General features: G+C 47.2%; 1 protein-coding gene across 2 annotated transcripts in view; it reads left to right on the top strand.

The window, feature by feature from the left end:
- The window catches only part of LOC311213779 (vascular endothelial growth factor receptor kdr-like), a 131,131-nt gene that overhangs the window by 79,710 nt on the left and 32,157 nt on the right, over positions 1-19,264 (top strand). For both annotated transcript variants that reach the window (XM_084294012.1, XM_084294011.1), the window contains exons 12-18: positions 5,400-5,508; positions 11,359-11,652; positions 13,663-13,809; positions 15,098-15,223; positions 15,336-15,442; positions 16,744-16,879; positions 18,205-18,309. In XM_084294012.1, the coding sequence (XP_084150138.1) occupies positions 5,400-5,508; positions 11,359-11,652; positions 13,663-13,809; positions 15,098-15,223; positions 15,336-15,442; positions 16,744-16,879; positions 18,205-18,309 (1,024 nt within the window). The remainder of the gene's footprint in view (positions 1-5,399; positions 5,509-11,358; positions 11,653-13,662; positions 13,810-15,097; positions 15,224-15,335; positions 15,443-16,743; positions 16,880-18,204; positions 18,310-19,264) is intronic.

Genomic DNA, 19,264 nt, shown 5'->3' with positions numbered 1-19,264 from the left:
CCATAGTGATTATTCCACTGTTATTCCAAGATAGAGAGATGAATTCACCCCCTCCTGTCATCCTAAAGGCTGTCTCATTCCCAAAGGAAAGCACGTGGTTATCACTAACAGTAAGAAGTAGTTCATGGACATTTTGCTCAAATGCTGGTTGCAGCAATGACATCGTGCCAGCTTCATGTGCCTGGCAGTTTTAAGTCAACACTAAAGTTTTCACTCTGTGATTTCAACTGCTGTGTAGCTACCTCTGAAGACTGCTTTTTAATGCCAGGTGAAACACCCTTGTTTGCATGAATTGCTCGCATTTCCTCCTCACGTTGCAAGGCGCTAGCTTGCTATTTTTTTTTCTTTCCTGTTAGTAAACTGGTCTTATTGCTTCGAGCTTGGGAGAAGGGAAGAAAAGCACAGTAAGAGCTATACAGAATTCAGCCCTCCTTGCAGGTTTCTTTCCACCTCTCTTTCCTCTCCCTCATGTCTATATGAGAGCGTGGCCTGGCCACGTGCATGTTCTTGCAGTGAAACGCGTGAATCAATTTTGCTGGGGAAATTGATAACCACTGCAGAAAGTGACCCCAAAATGTCAGGCTTAAGCCTCGCGGAGGAACAAAAGGATGATATCAGAGCAGTGGGGTGGGTTTGGTGACGAGCATGTGAACAGCTCAGCAGTGCTGTTTAAATGTCACCCTGCGTGGGTGCCGGTTTCGCTGAGCTCCCACAAACTTGCAGGGGAAGGTGAGCTGCCTCTGGGGGTTTGAACGAAGCATCCCCGATGTGGGAGACTTACCCAGATGTTTCAAGCACAGGAGCACACGGCCCCGAATGTCCTGGGCAAGTCTTCTGGGGAAGCCAGGCTGGCAGCAGGGACTGCAGAGAGGGCCCTCTGTCCTCCCCAGCCTCTGCAATTCACGACTGCCACGACTTGGGTGTGAGGGGAAGGCACGGGGCGCTCATTGCTCAAGGCTGGCCAGCACCTGCCCGGAGAGTGCTCAGTCCATCCGTACTAGAAATGTGCACCAGGAACTCAAGAGGAACCTCAGAGCTCCGGTTTTGCTCACTTTTCTGCCCGTTCAGCACCTCTCCCATCGCACAGCTCTGCCGTTCTCTGAGGGAGGTAACCGTTCGCCTTCTGCAGGGAGACAAACTCCCACGGCCAGGGAGCAGAGCAAACCCTGCAAGCTCCCATTCAGCCGACAGACTGCTCTTATCACTTGTCCTCAGTCCATCCTTTAGCATGTTTTGAATGGATGAATAAAATCATGGATCGGAATTGTCAGGCTATAAAAATAAGTGCTGTTCTCTGCCATTCAAGCAGACGGATTGGGAGCTAGCTGAATATTTCCTTGCAGGGTCTCTAGTCAAGTTCCTATTAATTTCATCTCCCTCTAGCCACCTCCACCCCAGCTCTGCCGGAGTTAGACAGCTGAGAAGTTTGCCACCCACTTTTTTACTCCTCATCCTCGCCCACATACAGCTAACGAAGTGAAAGAGAGAATTGTTAACGAGAGCTGTTGGAGGGAGGGATTAGACAAAGGGAAGAGAAAGCAAGGAATATCAAGAGAGATTAATTCATGCTGGCTCCAGCTTGAAAGCAAGGCCCTGCTGCTCTGTCCTTACTACAAGATGTCTTAAAACACTCATGGTACGGGGCTGTGGAATGTTATTTGGCTGCTTCGGAAGTGGCTTGTTTTTATCAGCTGGGGAGCATGGCAGCGAGGCACACGGACTTCATTGAGCTCCTCCATTACGGTTCTCTCAGCAGCACTGTCTGTTTACTTGCCATTGCTGCTCTTCAGAGATCAGGCGTTTTATTTCTTTTCTTACTGAGTTTTAAATCCGGTTTGTTCTTTTACAGTAATTATTTATTAGCTAATAAGCCCTTCCTCAGGCTTGCAGTATTGGGTGGCCTTTAGGTTAAGTAATAGGAAATGGAGCCCTTTACTTCCAAATTCAACACAGGCAATCAAAACTGGTTGTTGTCTGAAGGATGTTTGGCGTTTGGCATGCAGTGAGCTCACAGGATCTCAGGCCAGCTCCCACTAGGAAGATGTCTAGACGTCACATGCCAATAAATTGTTATTAATTCCACTGGTTCCAGCGCAGCCCACACAGAAATGAAGGACTGAACAGCCCCAGAGCTCATGCTGCCACCTGGGGCTGGAGTGCATTGGCAGGGGTTAAAGTGTCAGTCGGGCTGAGCTGCTCTCGACTGGGATATTGGGTGGAAGGCAGAGCCATTCCCGGCTCTGAATCCAGGGATGGAAAGCTCTTTGCCAGCTGCATGGACTAAGCACGTGAAGTAGGTTAACTCCTCACATTTTTTTTGCCATGCTAAAGGTCCCCAAATGCTGGGACTATGCCACGCCACTGAGAGAGGTAATCCTGCTCACAGTTTTCACTGGTAATAATGGGAAAAGATTCCTACACTCAGTTGCTCGAGTTCAAACTGTTTTCCCATTCAACTCAACAACCCCTTATCCCTACCTGCCATTACAACCAAGTACAGACAAATGTCACAGAGATAATGTTTGTTCAGCTTGGATTGTCTACAGAACCAGGTGATGAACTGCCAGCACATCTGCATTGTGAATATTAGGGTTTTTATAACATCTGGATTACTAGGGGCTACTTTTCGAAGCAATATCCTTGCCTGATTTGTCCAGATACTTCCAAAAGCAGCCACTACTGCTGCCTTCCTAAATGTTTCTTTCAGGTTTGTTCTGGTAAAAGTCAGAACCGTGTGGTTTTATGAAGGGGAAGAAAATTGGGATGCCCGTTGGTATTACACGTTTGTGTTCCAAAGCATCAGACTCTTGAGGATTAAAGCAGGATTAGGGCAGTTTGGCAGCTGAGGGCTTTACTCGAGATGCTGCAAAGATAACTGGGCTCCCAGTCTCAGGGATTTACCCAGGAGCACACAGACAGAACAAAAAGCTGATGCATACTGATTTCAAATTTTCATTCCTTTTCTTACAAAAAAATCACTCCATTCCCTTCTGGCTCTGAGATCCCACACCGTTTTCTGCTGGATGCTGCTGCTTCGCTCCCAGTTTGGCAGGAAGGTGAGAGCAAACCGAGCTCCCTCTTGTGCTCGGGTGTGTGTGCAACGCGTATCCCAGCACAGAGCAGGGTGTGAGCACACAAACAAGAGATCTCCTTTATCTCTTTTCCACAGTGAATTTTTCCCAAGACATTGCCCACAGACCAGGCTTGTTTCCTTCCACCATTTTAAGATCTTTTTCACCTTCCCACCTAGCTACTTTTGACCTTAGCTAGGACGAGGTCCTGGTACAGCTATCTGGCTCTTTTGCTTTTTTCCCTACTCCCATGTCAGACTTCTCTCGACCTACATAGCTGGAGCTGTTGGCATCTGCGTGTGGTGTGTGTGCATGAGCGTGTGGGTGCATTTACCTCTGGGCCACCAAATGCAGCTTGGGGCATTGCAACCGTTTTTAGAAGAGTCACAGTATCACCCCTAAAACTTTGGCCGTAGTCCAAAATGGATAACTACATTCCCCTTTATGATTTTAACTGGCTCTACAGTATTATTCTTGACTTCCAATCTAGAGCTGTCACTTTGCAAGACTAATAGCTGTTAAAAAGCTGTCCAAATTTATCCTCTTCTGCCCTTGGAGAATCAGTTTCAGCTCGTACATTTATAGTGGCTTTTTCTATTCTCAAACATAAAATTGTTAGATCAAGTGATCACAAGAAGAAAGATCTTTCTCATGATTCAGCAGTAGTTCAAAAAGCAGTGTCTAGGGCTCGAAGTCAGGGGGCAGTGCTCTGAACATGTGCTTGTTACTAACCTGGGGCGTTAGGCCCACTGCTACGGGAATAGAAAAAGGAAGAGGAGTAAACTGCCTGCCTGCGTGATTCAGTACCCACGTTAGAGCTATTTTCACATCACAAATAAAGCAGAACTGCACAGCTCTTTCTTTGGTGGACACCAGAGGGAGCTGGGTTTTCTGGTCTCCTATTTTCACCCCTAAATTTGGGTTGTTCCCATTTTTGGTTAATTTCTGTGTTTTGTAACCATGAAAAGTGGATACTTTTCCACTTACCCACTATTCTGCTGAGGTGAAAAGAAAAACAGTCCCCTTTAGAAAGTAAAATGCATATGGGATCAAAACCTTTGAAACTCATTTCCCTACAGGATTTAAAGTGCCAAAGCTCAGAAAATCTGAAATAACTCTCTGATAATACACCCTGCACAGCGATAGACACATCCACGGTGCAGCTTTATAAGGAGCAAAGGAATGTCTTGTGTGAGTTTAGTTTGGGATATTAAAAAGAAAGTCGAGAGATGCTTTTGCGCACTTCAAAGCACTCCCTGGAGATACGGACAAACGGCCAGAGGGTGTTATAAGTTTTGATCCTCAAAGTCGTTAAGAGAGGACAGCACCGAAAGTGATATTTGTTCCAAATGTGAGGGCTCAGAGTTCCTCAAGTGAATGGCTGCAGGGAAAGCAAAGCAATCTTGCAGGAGCATCTCTGCTATGGTGGCCTAGACCCTACTTTCTTGCTAGCAGTCCAAAGGAAGAACTAGAAATAATTAAAGCCATGATAGTTCTCGACAAGCCTGTGACGGCACATCGTGGCAGGGAGAGGGGAGTGCCATATGGCTGGCTCCTTGTTAGCCAGGCCCTGTATAGAGGCAGGGCTTAGGATGCTTGAAGAGCACAAGCTGTTGAAGAGGTGTGCAAATTCAGCCCCCACAAGTGACTGAGCTGCTTCCTTTTTCTGTGTGGTGAAGCTCAGGACAGGCGTTCCTCCCTTCTCTGTCACAAACCGCCCCTTCCTTGTGCCTTGCCAAGTGTCTCACCCACGCGGCTTCTCCAGGGGCTCCTTCTGCACCCTGCAGGTTCCAGCGGGGCTCAGGGGAAGGGTTATGGGATCAAGGTGCTTCCCAGGACCACTCCTAAGAGCGAGCTGGGGCCCAAAGGGGCCGCATCGCCCCCTTCTCTGGGGTTATATCAAAACGAAGCCAAACCCTGCAGTCACAGCCCTGTGAGTGACCTGCCTCCCGTGTGAGTGTGCACGTCCTGTCACCTGTGGAAACCATCCCTGAAAAGCTGAAAAGAAAGCAGGTGGGTGTGGGCCTGATTTGCTATGTCCTGGATGAATCTTCCAGGTCCTTCCCTTTGGGCTCTTTGCTGATGTTGTCATACACAAACCTGTTTTTCACATGGGGAAGGAAGGAGGAGAGAATTACCTGGGATGAGGTGACGTGAGATGAGACCAACAAATAAGAGCACTTGTATGCTTGTGAGCTCCACTCATGGCTAGCAGCTCCTTTGTTAGCTACTCTGCCACAAATTATACACTTACCCACTGCTCCCAAACCCCTCTGCTAAGCCTGCCCTACATTCAGCATCTTTAATTTTTCTCTCCTTGCCTGGCAGATTGTGAGCACGCTGACTATGGAAAACAGCAGCGCATCGGGGATCTATTACTGTGTGGCTTCAAACAAGATCGGCGAAGAAGAGAGGAGCATCGAGTTCTACGTCTCAGGTAAGCAGCGCAGGGACACTGCACCAAACCCGGGTGCTGCTGCTGGGACTGCCTCTAAAGCTGCACACAGCTGGTGAACGTGGCTGGAATGGAAAATCCCTGGGCACTGTGGTTTCAAAGCTCTCCAAACCACACAGAGCCCAGGCTCTTCACCACATGCAAGGTTGGGTCCCGCCAGTGCCCAGCTGAGTTTGATGTATCCAGCAGCAGACCTGATGCCCATTTTGCCTTTGCCAGCTACGGATTCAGGCCCCCAGTTTAGCTGCCTGGGTTTTAAAGCAGCGCTCAGGACAGCTGAGCACTGTCCTCACGAAACCTCTAGCAAAAGCTCAGTCCTGTGTGGTCGTGCAGTGGCCTGAAGCTTCTCTCTGCCTCGGGAAAATGGTCGCCTCCAGTTAATTCGGTGGACATAGCAAAGGTGAGCAAGGCCAACATCCAGCCCTAATGCAGGGCTGCTGTCACTGGGAGCTGCTGTGACTTTAGATCCCTGCCCGAGCAATTAGCCTTTTCTCTGCCCTTTAAGGAAGGAGGAGGTGAACATGCTAGTGCTCCAAAGAACACAAATCCAAACAAATATGTCCTTAACCTTTTAACACAGGAATTCTTTAGTAGTGAGATCAGGACCTGCATCATGCTTTTAGGAGAAATGGGAGCTTAAAAAAGGCGAAGAGTCCAGGGAGAGCCTTGTTCAAGTGCTTAACCAGACCAAACTGAATCACTTCTGTACTCACTTTCTGGATGAGTGGATGTTGGCCGGTAGAATTTGCATCAAAATAACAATTTTAAAACAAATTGTGCAGAATTGCCCTGGAAGGTAAATGTCTCACTGCCACCATTCCTGTTCTTCCCCATGAAGCCGATTTTGAGGGCTGAGCTCACTCACGGCAACGCTCTGCACCCCTCTGCCTCTCGTCTGTCCTGTGTGCTTTGCCTCCGTTGCTCAAAAGCAGTTCAGCACGTTTCACACCAGGCTAACCAGCCAAGCGCTCACTAAAGCTTGTCACCATTCTGATTACACAGAAGTACCGAAGTACTATCGCAAAATGGGATCCAAGGCTGACGAAGCTGGTGCCATATGGGGGAAGGATTGCGCCTCCAGTTACAGCTTCTGTGCACTACCCAACGCCTTCTGGAGCCAGAAGGGAGTTTAAGCCCCAAGAAGATGTTCTCCAAAGCCCAAACTCTTATTTATCAAAGAAAAAGCCCTTCAAGGGTCACCTTTGAGAGATAAAGCACAGACGTGAGAGGTCCACACGATGCCTTTCAAGGCAGACCAAAGACCAGCCATTTATTTTGCCCTTCCCTTCCAAGCGTGGGTTTGTTTCTGCTCTGAGCCCTGCCAGCTATGTTTGGATGGGTTACTCAACGCAGCATGTTCCCGAGCTATTCGCAGTACTTTGCAATACTCGGGGGCTAAAGCCAGCGCTGCTGCAACCAAACAGGCAATTGGCATGAGGGCAGGCTCCCAGAGCTGGCACAACGGTTGCACCTTTCACAACTATGTTTTATTTTCATTTTATGCCTTTCAGAGAAGATTCTTTTACAAGAACATACTGAATTGGCACAAGTTCTGTAGTCGTCATGTTGTGGTTGTTTTTTTTTCCCCACAATGAGGTAGCATTTCAGACTCTTTTGTCAGGGCACTGACGAGAGGAAGCTCAGTCGGGTGCTGCCCAGGCTGCACCTGCTCTGGGGGAAAGGCCGGACTTCAGCCTGGTGCCTGCAGCACCGCGCCCCTTTCGGAGAAGTGTTTATCCCAGGGGAATGCCACCAACAGCCATTTTGTTTTTTCCACTGCTCAGCCCCCTCAAAAACTCCCACAGGCACTAGAAATAGCACTGCCGTCTATTTTTAAAGCCTTTCTCTGGAATCCATTTCAGTGCAGGGTCACCAGGGTTTGCAGATCACACTGACAGCAAGCCACGGAAGGGGGCAGTGGGGTGAGCAACCCAGGGGTCCGGCGGCCACGCTGCCCTCCCAGAGCTCCTTCTGCAGATGCCCTGCGAGCGCCCCACTGAAGCCGTTCAAGGCCTGCCTGGTGCTTGTGTTTGTCTCTGCTAACCCCCCTTGCTGAAACAGAACCCGTCTCGCAGCCATCCTGCCTACCACAGGCCTGCCAGCAGTGTTCCCACCTCAGCCAGACGACTGTTTTGTCCCGTGCAGAGGCAGTGTGGGCATCCATCAGATGCTCACACAGCTCCATGGCCTTGCCCAGCCCTGCTGGCGCACCAAAGAGTGCTCGAGGCTGCCCAAACCCTCCCAGTGCAGCCCAAAGCTGAGCTGGTGCCCTCTGGAGGTGCCCTCTGCCACCAAGGGGTACGATTTACCTCCTAATCTCTGCTCTGCACCTTGGAAAGAGCAGCTGTGTATCACTGGAGGTCCGCAGGACATCAAATCCAAGCCTTTGTGTAACTGTACTGCAAACAACAAAATGGGATCCCACCCATCTGAAACCTCTGAATATGCTTGGAATATAAATGAAGTATGATAAGAATAACAAATAATAACAAAAGCCTCTTATCTGATTGCAAAAACAACTCCGAAAAATGAAATTAAGGATTTCTACCAGAAAGAAAATCCTATACTTCAAACTTGAGATAAGAATCGGCGATCAGATGCTGGAACAATGGATGAACTGGGCTTTCCTACAACTGCTTGCCACTCTCAGTTTGCTTACTCCTGACATGGTTATAGGATTTATGAAAAGCTCCTTGCTGCTTCAGATGGAGGGCTCACCCCTTCTTTTTCTCACTCTCCCTACATGCGAATGCCTGCTGGAGACCCCCCCTCTGACAGGCAGCGGGATGGAATTTGGGCAGGAGCAGGAGTTTTGAATTATCCAGATTATTGTGCAAAGCACAGGAAATTAAAACCAATTAATTCCTTGTAAATACAAATGGAGCCAGACTTTCTTTTGATTTATGCTGACTTTTTACCTTCTCCCAATGGCTCATTTCCCCATTTTGTCATGGAATCCCACACAGTTGAGAGTGAAATTCGCGGCTACTACACTGTAATACAATACGAAAGACAAATGTTTGGTGACTGCTGATAAAAGAGAAAAGGCCCCACGGTGCATTCTTCTGGCCAAGTTATTAGGAGTCGGTTAAAACACTGTATCTGTTCCGAGAGAGGAAGTTAATCACTGCTCAGGTTCAAGATTGTGTAAGCAAAGTAGCCCAAGAGATGAACTGACCTATAATGTGCTCTCCACGCTGCTGTGACTCCCCAGACAATTCAGGTAGGAGCAGAAAAGAGAGAGGAGAGCGAGAGAGACTTTATTTCCCCTCTTTTTCCTTCCACTGTAATGAAAATCAATGAATATTCTATTGGAGCTGGAAGAGCTTCTTGAAAGACTAACAAGATGGCAGAGAATAGCACAAATTCCAGCTAAAAATATTCAAAACGCTAAATAAAAAATGTCAGTAGAAGAAGTGATAAGAAAAACAAGCCCGTCCACTGCTCCCAGAACAGTAAATTGGCAGAAAAAGCCCTGCGCTAGCAAAGTCCAGCAGCAAGGTGAAACTGTTGAGCACCCCTCACAATTTCAGCTTGCAAATTAGCACGTTGGGAACTTGCCCTGAAATGACAGAGACCTCTGGGTGCTCCAGCCTGCGCTGTCACTGCCGTGCACCAGACGGTGCCTTCCACAGGACAAGCTCCATTTCCCCTCGGGGCTTTTTTCCACTGCCATTCACGGCAACTTGCCCTGCCAAAAAAAAGGGGTGACGAGTTGCATGACCCAGTTCTCCTGAAGAAAAGCTCCCTGAGAGGCAGAAGCAAGGGCAAGCAGGGCTGCCATCCCATCCACTTGGGATTAGTCTGCCTTGAAGGCTTGCAGAGCTGCAGTGTTTTACTCACGACCAAGCTCCAAGCTCACCACTTCACCTGGAATCCATTCACTAAGCACTAAGGCTCACAGGGTAATTCAGGTTGGAAGGATTTTCAGAAGGTCTCCCAGACCACTGAGCTTATTTAAGGACCAAAAGATCCATCTGCTTGATTTCTGTAACTCTTGCAGGAGCTAAGAGCAAATGCTTAGAAAAGCAAACAAGTAACGAGGGCATTTTGTCCCTATTTCGCTTCAACGGGTGCTAGAGAGATGCTGCTCATACCACGTCGCATTGTTTTCACTGGACCTTAATTCCTCCTGTTTCGGGAATTTTTGCTGGCCTCTGACTTTCCCCCCTTTTTGATAAGCATCAGGTTGGCGTGTCGGAACCACAAGACATCAGACGAGAGGAGTGGTGGTATCACACACGTCAGCTTGAGCACGCAGCTAGCGCTGTCAGAAAGAGCAACTGAGCCTAACAAAACACTGCATGAAGTAAAGTGCAATTTCATGAAAAGGAAAGAAAGGAAATATAACAATCCCCACTGCTGTGGCCTGAGGGGTCTCTTCTCTTTTTGGAACTTTTGTGAAACATTTCTGGTGCTGGTCATTAAAAACCATGAAGCAAAGCTTGCTGGTTCTATTCCAGATGACTTGTGAAGAAGAGAGACTTCTAACCACATCTGAAAGCTCCCTTGGGGCTCTGGAGTGTATGGAATATATGGTTTATTATAAGGTAGATTGGTTATTTCAACAGCCCTGCTATTTATGTCCAGCTGTAGCTTCAATGGAGCTTTCTGCAAGAGTTTGCAGTGTGAGCCCCTGGCCAAATTCCTGCTCCCACGTGGAATTTGTCCGATTGCAGGTGTGAAGTATACTTGCTCGGCTTTAACTTCTGTCCCCCCCAAAGTACCACCCATTTCAGCCTAGCTTGAGAAAGCATCTTATGAACAGCCCAGTACTGAAGCAACAGTCTACTGGATTTATTGCAAGCACTGTTGGTGTTCAGGAGGTAGCCCAGAACCAGTCCTCCCAAACAGCCTCATCATCCCAGTACCGTGCCTGGTAACGTTTCTAAGGGATTCCTCACAGCTCTCCATTTCCACCGCTTCTAAATCCTGACCTGACAGCCAGAACACAGGTCACTGTGGTTATCAGGGCATTTTCATTAAAGTCTGTTGGTATATAGATGGCTGAAGCTAACAGAATAAAAAAGGAAAAGAGTATGTTGCAGACACGAGTTAATCGTAGGTCTCTGGCAGCTAATGCAGAAATTGGAATTATCTGTAGGCCAGATTCTGGCACTCGACTCAGAAACACATTTATTGTCTTAAAATGGATTCAGTTCAGCACTTCAGGAAAATTGATTTTTTTCTGAAGTGAAAAGTTACTAAAAATATAGCAAGAAACTGCTTATTCTTTTGTGGATAGATTGGACTCGTGCCTCCAAGCATTACTCGGCTAACTGTTACAGCCTCCAGGACTCACACATCATTAGATTAGTTAATCCTTCCACTGATCAAGTAAATACCCACACGATGAAAGTAAATATCCACATCATCGAAATAAAAGAGAATTGGGAAGATTATTCGGTGGTGAAGAAAGAGAGAGTCACTTGTGAGAAATGGGAGAGGTTTCTCTACCCTTACGCAACCGCACTTCCAGGCACTGGGAGCAGACAGAAAGGTCTCACCAACACATTTGTCTACCTGCATAGCGGAGTCTCCTAGTCCATTAACTACTTCTATATAAAAGCTTTCGATTAATTACTTGAAAATGGCATGATTAGAGTACTGAGGGTGAAAATTACCCCAGGTTGGAGCTGTGATGGGCGAGGTACAGTCGCTTACTCAATGCCCAAGCACAAGTGCCTGGCTGTGAGCACCAACGCCGGTCTCACTGAAATGGGCTGGTTGCATTGGGGCTGCTCTTGGAAATCCAACCATCAAGCTGCAAGCAGGCAGCCAAAATGTGCTCAGGTGTGACTGAACTGTGAACGTGTTTTCTCTTCCTCCCAGATGTGCCGTTTGGGCTGCAAACAGACCCACAGGTCACAACCATTGTGGGGAACGACGCCCAGCTGACCTGCCGGGCCTCCAAGTACATCTACAGCAACGTGGGCTGGTACTACCCCTCCTCAGAGGCGGCTCCTGGCGACTTGGTGATCAAGAAAATCGACAACTACTCCATTTCGCTGACGCTGGTCATTGCTAACGTCACCAAGGAGCACGGGGGCCTCTACAAGTGCAGAGCTGAGAACCAGCACAACAGCACGGACACGCTGGAGCAGCACACGCAGCTCCTCGTCAGAGGTGGGTCCTGCCCGTGGCAAACGGCAGCGGGGAGGGCATTGCTCAGCCAGAGGGGCTGAAATGCTGAGCGTCTGCAGCTCCCTTTGAGGCTTTGCAAAGCAGAAGGTGGTCAGCATTTCTTATGGACAGTCCTAATACACACTGTGTTGGTTTTTTTTGTGTTTCTGAGTGAGGTTTGACTCCTACTCATGTGCAGAACTCATGCAGCTGTTGCTGGTTTCATACAAAATATTTGCCTTACACAGCGAGGTGATTTCAGCAGCCTTTTACCTCCCTAATTCCACGCTGGGTGCAGACTTAGCCCTGACTGAGCAGAAAAGACATCGCCCTCATGTAAATGACAGCCCATCTCTCATGTGGGACTGCCACCCCAGACCTGTGTGACTGGGAGAAGACCACCCATCTACAGCTGCCAGGGTGGTGTAGATCCCTAAACAGCTTTGGACCCACAAATGTTACCAGCTGGGTGTATACTCAAGCACCATGTACAGTTATTCTGGGTGACTGGGATGCACTTCACTGGAGTTACGTACAGCCAAACCCCCAACTCCTTTATTTACATCAAATAGTGATACTACAGATCCCAAAGCAATCATCTCAAAGCCTTCTCAGTAAAAAAAAGGGCTGCTGAGAAAGTGCACCATTCTTCTCCCAGTGAAGAAAAACCCAAAGCCCAAAACCAGAGCAGAACTAAATAACCAGAAGCAAGCCGGGGTGCAGAAAACAGAGTCCTTTAGAAGCTGGATTAGACGGCGATTTCTAAATTGGCTTCTCCACTTACATTAATGGATAACGAGACACCGAAGGGACAGCTATGCTGCCGTAAGCACTTGTCACTTCGGTAAAAAGCAGGCAGCACAGGGCTGGCTTCATTCTCGTTTAAGTGAAGGAACACATTGCCCATGCAGTCTCCTCCCCAGAGCAGCCAAGGCTCTCGCAGCCCCTTCCCCTCCACGCAGACACACACACACGTGCTCGCCCACGCCACAGCTGTGGCTAGCACGGCTCCGATACCTGAGTGGGAGGTGATTTATTTTAAGAAATGGCAGGAGCACCTGCCTCTTCCTGCAGTGCGGAGGAAGGGAAAGAATCTCACCGCTACCTTACAGCACTCGCAGCTTGGCTCGTCCCCACCGCTGGCACCAGAGCCACCTGCCAGCAGCCCCTGACACGGAGGCACCGGGCTTTTGCTGCGCTCTGCATTCAGGCGATTTGCTTCTCTCTCCCCTGGCAGATATTTTTATTCGTTTAGTCAAATTTCTGCCTACACAGACACCTACACATGATGGCTACGGGAAAAACACAGCTAAACTGGGAATACAGCCATGGGAGAACTGGAATCTTAATCACGCTCCTGTGAGAATTACCGGGGTCTGTTATTTGTCTGGCACACGGCGGAGATGCAGTTCTTCTCAAGAACATACACAAAGTCACCCCTCCAAACCCATTCTCCTTCCCCTACACAAACTAGCTTTTAAATAGCTCCTTTAAATGTATTAACACCCATCAGCTATTCTCCTTATTGATGGCTTTATGTATTTTTTATACTGTGCTAGCGATTTCATTCAATTGCTTTCCCATGCCTTTTATAAATGAGCATAACCTATTCTGTTCTATAAAGCAGAGATTAACACGCTGTGTAGTAAGCAGATAACCCCTCTCGTGGTGGAGGATGACCCAAAATCCTCAGAACTGGTTCCTCTTCGCCTCCTCCCTTCTTGTTTTGTACTCACTCTGCATTTGCTCTTCCCACTCACTGTCCTCTGTTTCCTTCAGAGGCTGAGAAACTCAAGGAGGTTCCAGCTGGAGCTGAATCTACACTTAGGCACTTTGAAAATAAGCCAAATGAACTCCTCCCATCATCTTTTGTGGGATTTTTGCTACCACTCATCAGCAAATCTTTGCCACTTCCAGCAAGGCCACGTGGCTGGCCAGAGGGGAGACGATGGCAGAGCTGTGGGAGAAGCCTTCTGAAATGTCGCTGTCTGTTGTTCTCCTTTGTGACTACAGCAAAGGCAGCGCCGTACGTTATCCAGAACCTGACCGACCTGGAGGTTAACATCAGCGGCAAGATCATTCTGGAGTGCAAAGTCAGCGGAACGCCAGAGCCTCACATCACCTGGAGGAAGAACGGCCACCCCATCTCAGCAGCCTCAGGTGAGCTTCCAGCGCGTGCGGCAGCACCGCGCCCGTGTATAAACCCGGGAGGGAGAGTGTACCTGCGGGATGGGTCTGAAAGCACGGCCCTGAGCGGCCAGAGGGCCGTGGTGCCTGCTCACGGTGCTTTGCAGCTAGCCACCAGGGCAAGCTGTGTTGTGGCACATCACACGGCCTTTCTCTTTCTCCCACTACACAGTCCTGAGAACGTGCTCTCCGTTCAGCCGGTACAGCAGCCACCACGAGCAGGGAGCGTGGGCTCCTCCACCCCAGCCTGGAATTCCTTCTCATCTCTCTGTCCTGAGATCTCCTATAAATCTTGAAGGAACCTGTGTCAGTAGCTAGTCCTGTGACTTTAATTATGCTTCCTGGACTAGGTAGGAAATCCAGGATCATACATAATTCAGATCAGACTGTTCTGAGCAGAAACCCTTTACAGCTACTGAAATTTTATAAATAATTCTAGAGAGACAAGCATGTAACATCCAACCGATGGAAACATAAATAAAATATTTGGAAAAAACACCTCGGGGTAAATATTTCAGCAGAGTGCATGGCAAGTTATGTGCAGCACTCTTGTTAACAACAGCAGGATTCATGAGCAGAACACCGACCAACGCAAAGTGTCCTTCCCTTTTGGATTCAAGGCCCAGCGTATTTTCCTGTTTCTACCCCAAATATATCCCTAGTGACACGGAGAAGCTCTCAGTTTCATGCCACAAAATCAGGAAAATTACACATGGAGAAGCCTCACATAGGTCATCCCTAGGCCACCTCTCTCTCGGCTCTCCACCTCTAGCCCCTGGCCTTCTGCAAAGCCAGGATGGCTCCGTGCAGTGATTTTGCCAGGGATGCACATAACCTGATCCCCATGTTCCACATGCTAGAGCTCCCGTCACTTCCCACAGCCTCCAAAATGCTGGCTTTCTCCAGTAGTTTCTTTGAGTTCCCTTTTCTTCCAGTATACCCCATTGCTATCAGAAAACCTCTTTCCGTCACTTCACAAACTTCCATAAATGTTTTGTCAGGCTCTGTCTACTTGTCATAAATAAACAGCCACATTTGCTGTAGGTTAAGTGATACCCAAGCGATCTAAACAGGTATTGAGGTGAAATAAAGTGTCGGGTTGTTGCCAAACCACGAGGAACATGGAATTAAAATGGCTCCTAACAAGAGCATTTATCATGCCTGCACAGATGGGAGCTCATTTTCAGTGCTCTGCCTCCTACAAGCATTTGCAGGCAGGTAGATTGTTGTAACAAAATTTAACCTTGATCCCTCACTACAGGAATTTCCATGGAAAATAATACCCTGGTCATTGAGCGAGTAAAGAAGGATGATGAAGGGCTCTATGAATGCAAGGCATCCAATGACATGGGCCAAGACAGCACATCAGCCTTCATTAAAATACAAGGTGAGCTCCAAGCCAAGGTAAAACACAGATATCGTGCTGGACTGATGAGAACTTTTTGTTCAGCCAAGGACTCTGGCTACATTTCAAATCCATCTGTACATTTAACCCCCAGGTTCTGAAGAGAAATCCAACATCGAAGTCATCATTTTGGTCTGCACCGGTCTAGCAGCTACCCTCTTCTGGCTTCTTCTGACCCTCTTCATTCGGAAGCTGAGAAAAGTAAGAGAGCTTCCATCCTGTGCAGAGGCTCTGCTTTTGGACCCTCTGTCAGTGTAGCACCAGCGTTTAGGGCTGAAGTCGAGTCTGTGTGAATGTTTGGGACAGAGAGTAGAAAAAGTGCAAAACGTTCCAGTGAAATTTAAGTCCAAGATTTCTGCTGACAGTCCCTCGGCTTTTCAAAAGATCGCTTGTACATGTGAGCCTCCTACCCACTTCCACGGTATCAGAAAATCAGGCTCTTCCTTTTTCGTGAGACAAACTTCCTTGCAAGATTAGGAGACAGAACAAAATCCTAATTCCCCTAAAATGAGGGCTTGATTTCAACAGCTATCCAATAAGATTTCTCTGAAATACAGATATTGAAGGGAGCCCTGTTTAAAGAAAGGTTCTAGGATGTTTACTCTAGAAATGAGCCCAAACCACACGGCTTATTTTATCTCCATGCCCTGGTATTCTTTTACTTCCTTTAGTGACTCAAAAAAATAAAATTTCAGGAAAGTTTTAAGGAATTTTGCTCTGTTTTTAAACTGTAAATAGAATGGCAACCACAGCTCTCTGCTCTGAAGCTCGCCCAAACTGCAGTCTTAGTGCTGATACCCGATACTTGAATAAAATTTCCCCTCCTACTGCAAATGCAGTAATCAAATTCATGTTTTTCCTCCTTGTCTCAGATTTTAAAGAGCTGTGGAGAAGAGAGAATTTCCTATTATATTCCACACCCATGCAAGTCTCTTTACAGGTTCCACCACATCCCAGCTTCTCACTGAGCAGCATTAGGAGCAGCAGTTTTCACCAGCTCTCAACCACTTTTAATTTAAAAGTTAATTAATTTAATATTCAGTTTAAAATTAGCATTAAAGCAATAGCTACAAAGCTGATAGCTGTGCAGAACCAGCCTGTTACAAAAAGCTGCTTAACTGTGAAAATGCAATGGAACATGCTCCGTGGGGTGCCAGGAAGTGTGGCTCGCAGGGTGCACAGGGAAATGCACTGAGCTCCAGTAACAGATACACCTCGAAGACAATGATTGATTTTGTGTCCTCGGAGTGTTTACCAACATTAATCCATGACTATTCCCAGCACGGCTGAGTGGCAGGCATACGTAAACATTTATTTCCCAGATAAGAAAAAAAGAGAGGCAGAAGCTGAAGTGATGCACGTATGGTTTAGAATAAATTTCAGAGCTAAGGCTGGAATCCAGGGAACTCCCCAGCTTGCACTCCGTCTTGTAGATGACAGCTCTCTCCCATTAGAATTGCAGGGTAAACACTGTGAATAATTTCTCCAAACCCTGTTTTTAGCCCGATGCCACAGACATTAAGACAGGGTACCTGTCAATTATAATGGATCCAGAGGAAATGCCTCTCGACGAGCAATGTGACCGTCTTCCCTATGACAGCAGCAAATGGGAGTTCCCAAGAGACAGACTGCGGCTGGGTGAGTGGTTTGGAGATTATTACTGTAAAGAATGATGACTTCTCATGCTCCTTGATTTCAGTTATATCTGTTGTATTACCCAAGAAGCAGCCCTCCATTTAGTGCCAGCATACTCCCATCCTTTGGTGAGAACTGGCACTGAGTCACAGAATTTAGCATCATCCTTAATGGGGAGAAACGAGATTTGGTAAGAAAAGCAAAGATGTTTCTCAAAAAAGTGATCACCTCTTACTGTTTCTTGGAGAACTGAAACCAAACTCTTGACAGGGAAGAAAGGTACCTCTGGGTACTGTCCCTGTCAAAAGCATCGTTTCACTCCCATAGGGGATGATGGAAAGAGAAGTGAGTCTGAAAGGTGACAGTCTTAGTGTCAATTTTCTTTTGAAGAAATCTTCAAATTCTTCAAATAATCAATTCTTTATCAACCATTCAAACTTGGCTTTGAGCTGTAAAGAACTACCAAGAAAAATGAACCAAATTGAATTCAACAGCTCAGCTCCTTGGGTGATGGAGCAAGGAAATGTAAAACGCAGCCTGTGTTTGCTTAGAGGAACGGCAACATCTGTGTGCGATGATGAGTGCAGGGAATATGCGTGTGGGGGGGTGCCCACAGAGCCTTAGCTGGAAAACATGGAAGAAAGAGGAAGACAGGCAAAAAATAAAAATTAAATTAGAAGATGGTGGGACATAGGGTGAACCTGGCAGAACCAAAAAGCCAGACCATGATACCCGGTGTAGCCTTCTGCATTGTGGGTCAGAGCCCTCCGAGCACACTAGCTAATATGGGCCCGAAAATTCAAAGGAAAGGGAAAATGAGAAAGATTATCACCTGAAATTCATTTTTTTTAATAGTTTTTACTTCAAAAAAATGCCAATAACTGAAGGGTCAAAGGGTCCTGGCTGAGTGCCTTAGCTGGCTGTCTCTGTGACTGTGACTCATGAGATCAGTCTTCCACAAATCTATGTTTAACCTGGCCTCTGACTTCCCAGGGCTCGAGGATAACTGTATGCAATGTTTTTACCCTTCAGCCATATCTATATCTATCTGTATATTTAGCCTTGCCTTCAGCTGAATCCAGATTTATTTATTCTACTCTGTTCTGTCACATACTGTATTGCATTAAAGTCATATGGATATAAAGCATACTGTTTATATCCATATACTGCAAATATGTGATACAGGTTTCTGTCGACTACCGGTCTGCGTTGTGCCTGGGTGCTGGAGTCTTGGATTTCTTGCAGAGCTAAGGATGCATGTTTCCCTCTTATCTGATGCAGACTGTTGTAAGCCCCCTTTGGCTCATTCTCGACTCTTGCTTCTCTAGGTAAAACACTGGGTCACGGTGCTTTTGGGAAGGTGGTGGAGGCGTCTGCTTTTGGCATTGATAAATCTTCAACCTGCAAAACAGTTGCCGTAAAAATGCTTAAAGGTACATATCCCTCTGAGATTCTCAGAAGACTCCTCAGGGAACACGTGGGCAACAAGCTTCCAGTTCTCAGCTCCAAACGAGTCCCAAGTTCATTGTGTTCAGAAGGGAGTGGGTTTGCCATATGGGAGCAATTAGTCGTTATACAGTGGATGTTAACATGTAGGAAATGACAAGTGGGCTCCATGCTGTGCTGCTGATTAAGTCTTGTATTCCTAGAGGAGGAAAACAGCAGCTTCCAGGTCTGTGGGGTTAGGAGGGAAACAGATTATGGAATGTAATTACACTAGATAGTCTGAAATTGGATCTAAGCCTTCGATCACAGCCCTTCCAGATGTAGAACAGTTCAAGGGGCTGAAAAAAAGCAGTGCCAAGGGAATGAATTAGACAACTTGCTTCTAATTATTGAAATTAAGGAAAGCTTTCACCATTCGGCAGTGGGGAATGGATGAACTTGGAGACTGCTCTTTCATATTACATTTACATACAAAGCCTCTGCAGACAGCGCATGAATAAATGCATCAGCCAGTGCCTTGGTTCGTGGGTTGGAGGATTTTAGCTGTTCACGTAGGATTTTTCAGAGGTACAGCTGATGCCCACTGAATGGCTTTTCATAGCCCACATTGCTCTGCATCACTGCTGCATGACAGTATTAACCCTTCAGTGCCATTAATCAGCAACTTCTATCACAGCATTTGCCTTCCTGGTGCTCTGCTACTTCCCATCTCTCTGAAGTGCCAAATCCATCAGTTTTTCACCTCTCTGGACCTCCTTTGAATCTTGTCTGCCTTCTCTGCATTAGCCAGTAGATCTTTAGATCATCTTCTCTTCTGCTGTTGTTTTCTCTGATCCATGCCCATCTCCAGACCCATCCCTGAAATAGCCTAGAAGCCCCTGGTCCAGCCAGACATCCTTCTCCATCCCAAACTTACTGGCCTGGATAGCTCTGGGTTTTCAT

This window comes from Netta rufina (genome assembly GCF_964035555.1).
Source record: "Netta rufina genome assembly, chromosome: 12".
Taxonomy (NCBI): domain Eukaryota; kingdom Metazoa; phylum Chordata; class Aves; order Anseriformes; family Anatidae; genus Netta; species Netta rufina.
Note: the sequence above shows the minus strand (reverse complement) of the source record. Positions and strands in the feature narration are given on the sequence as shown.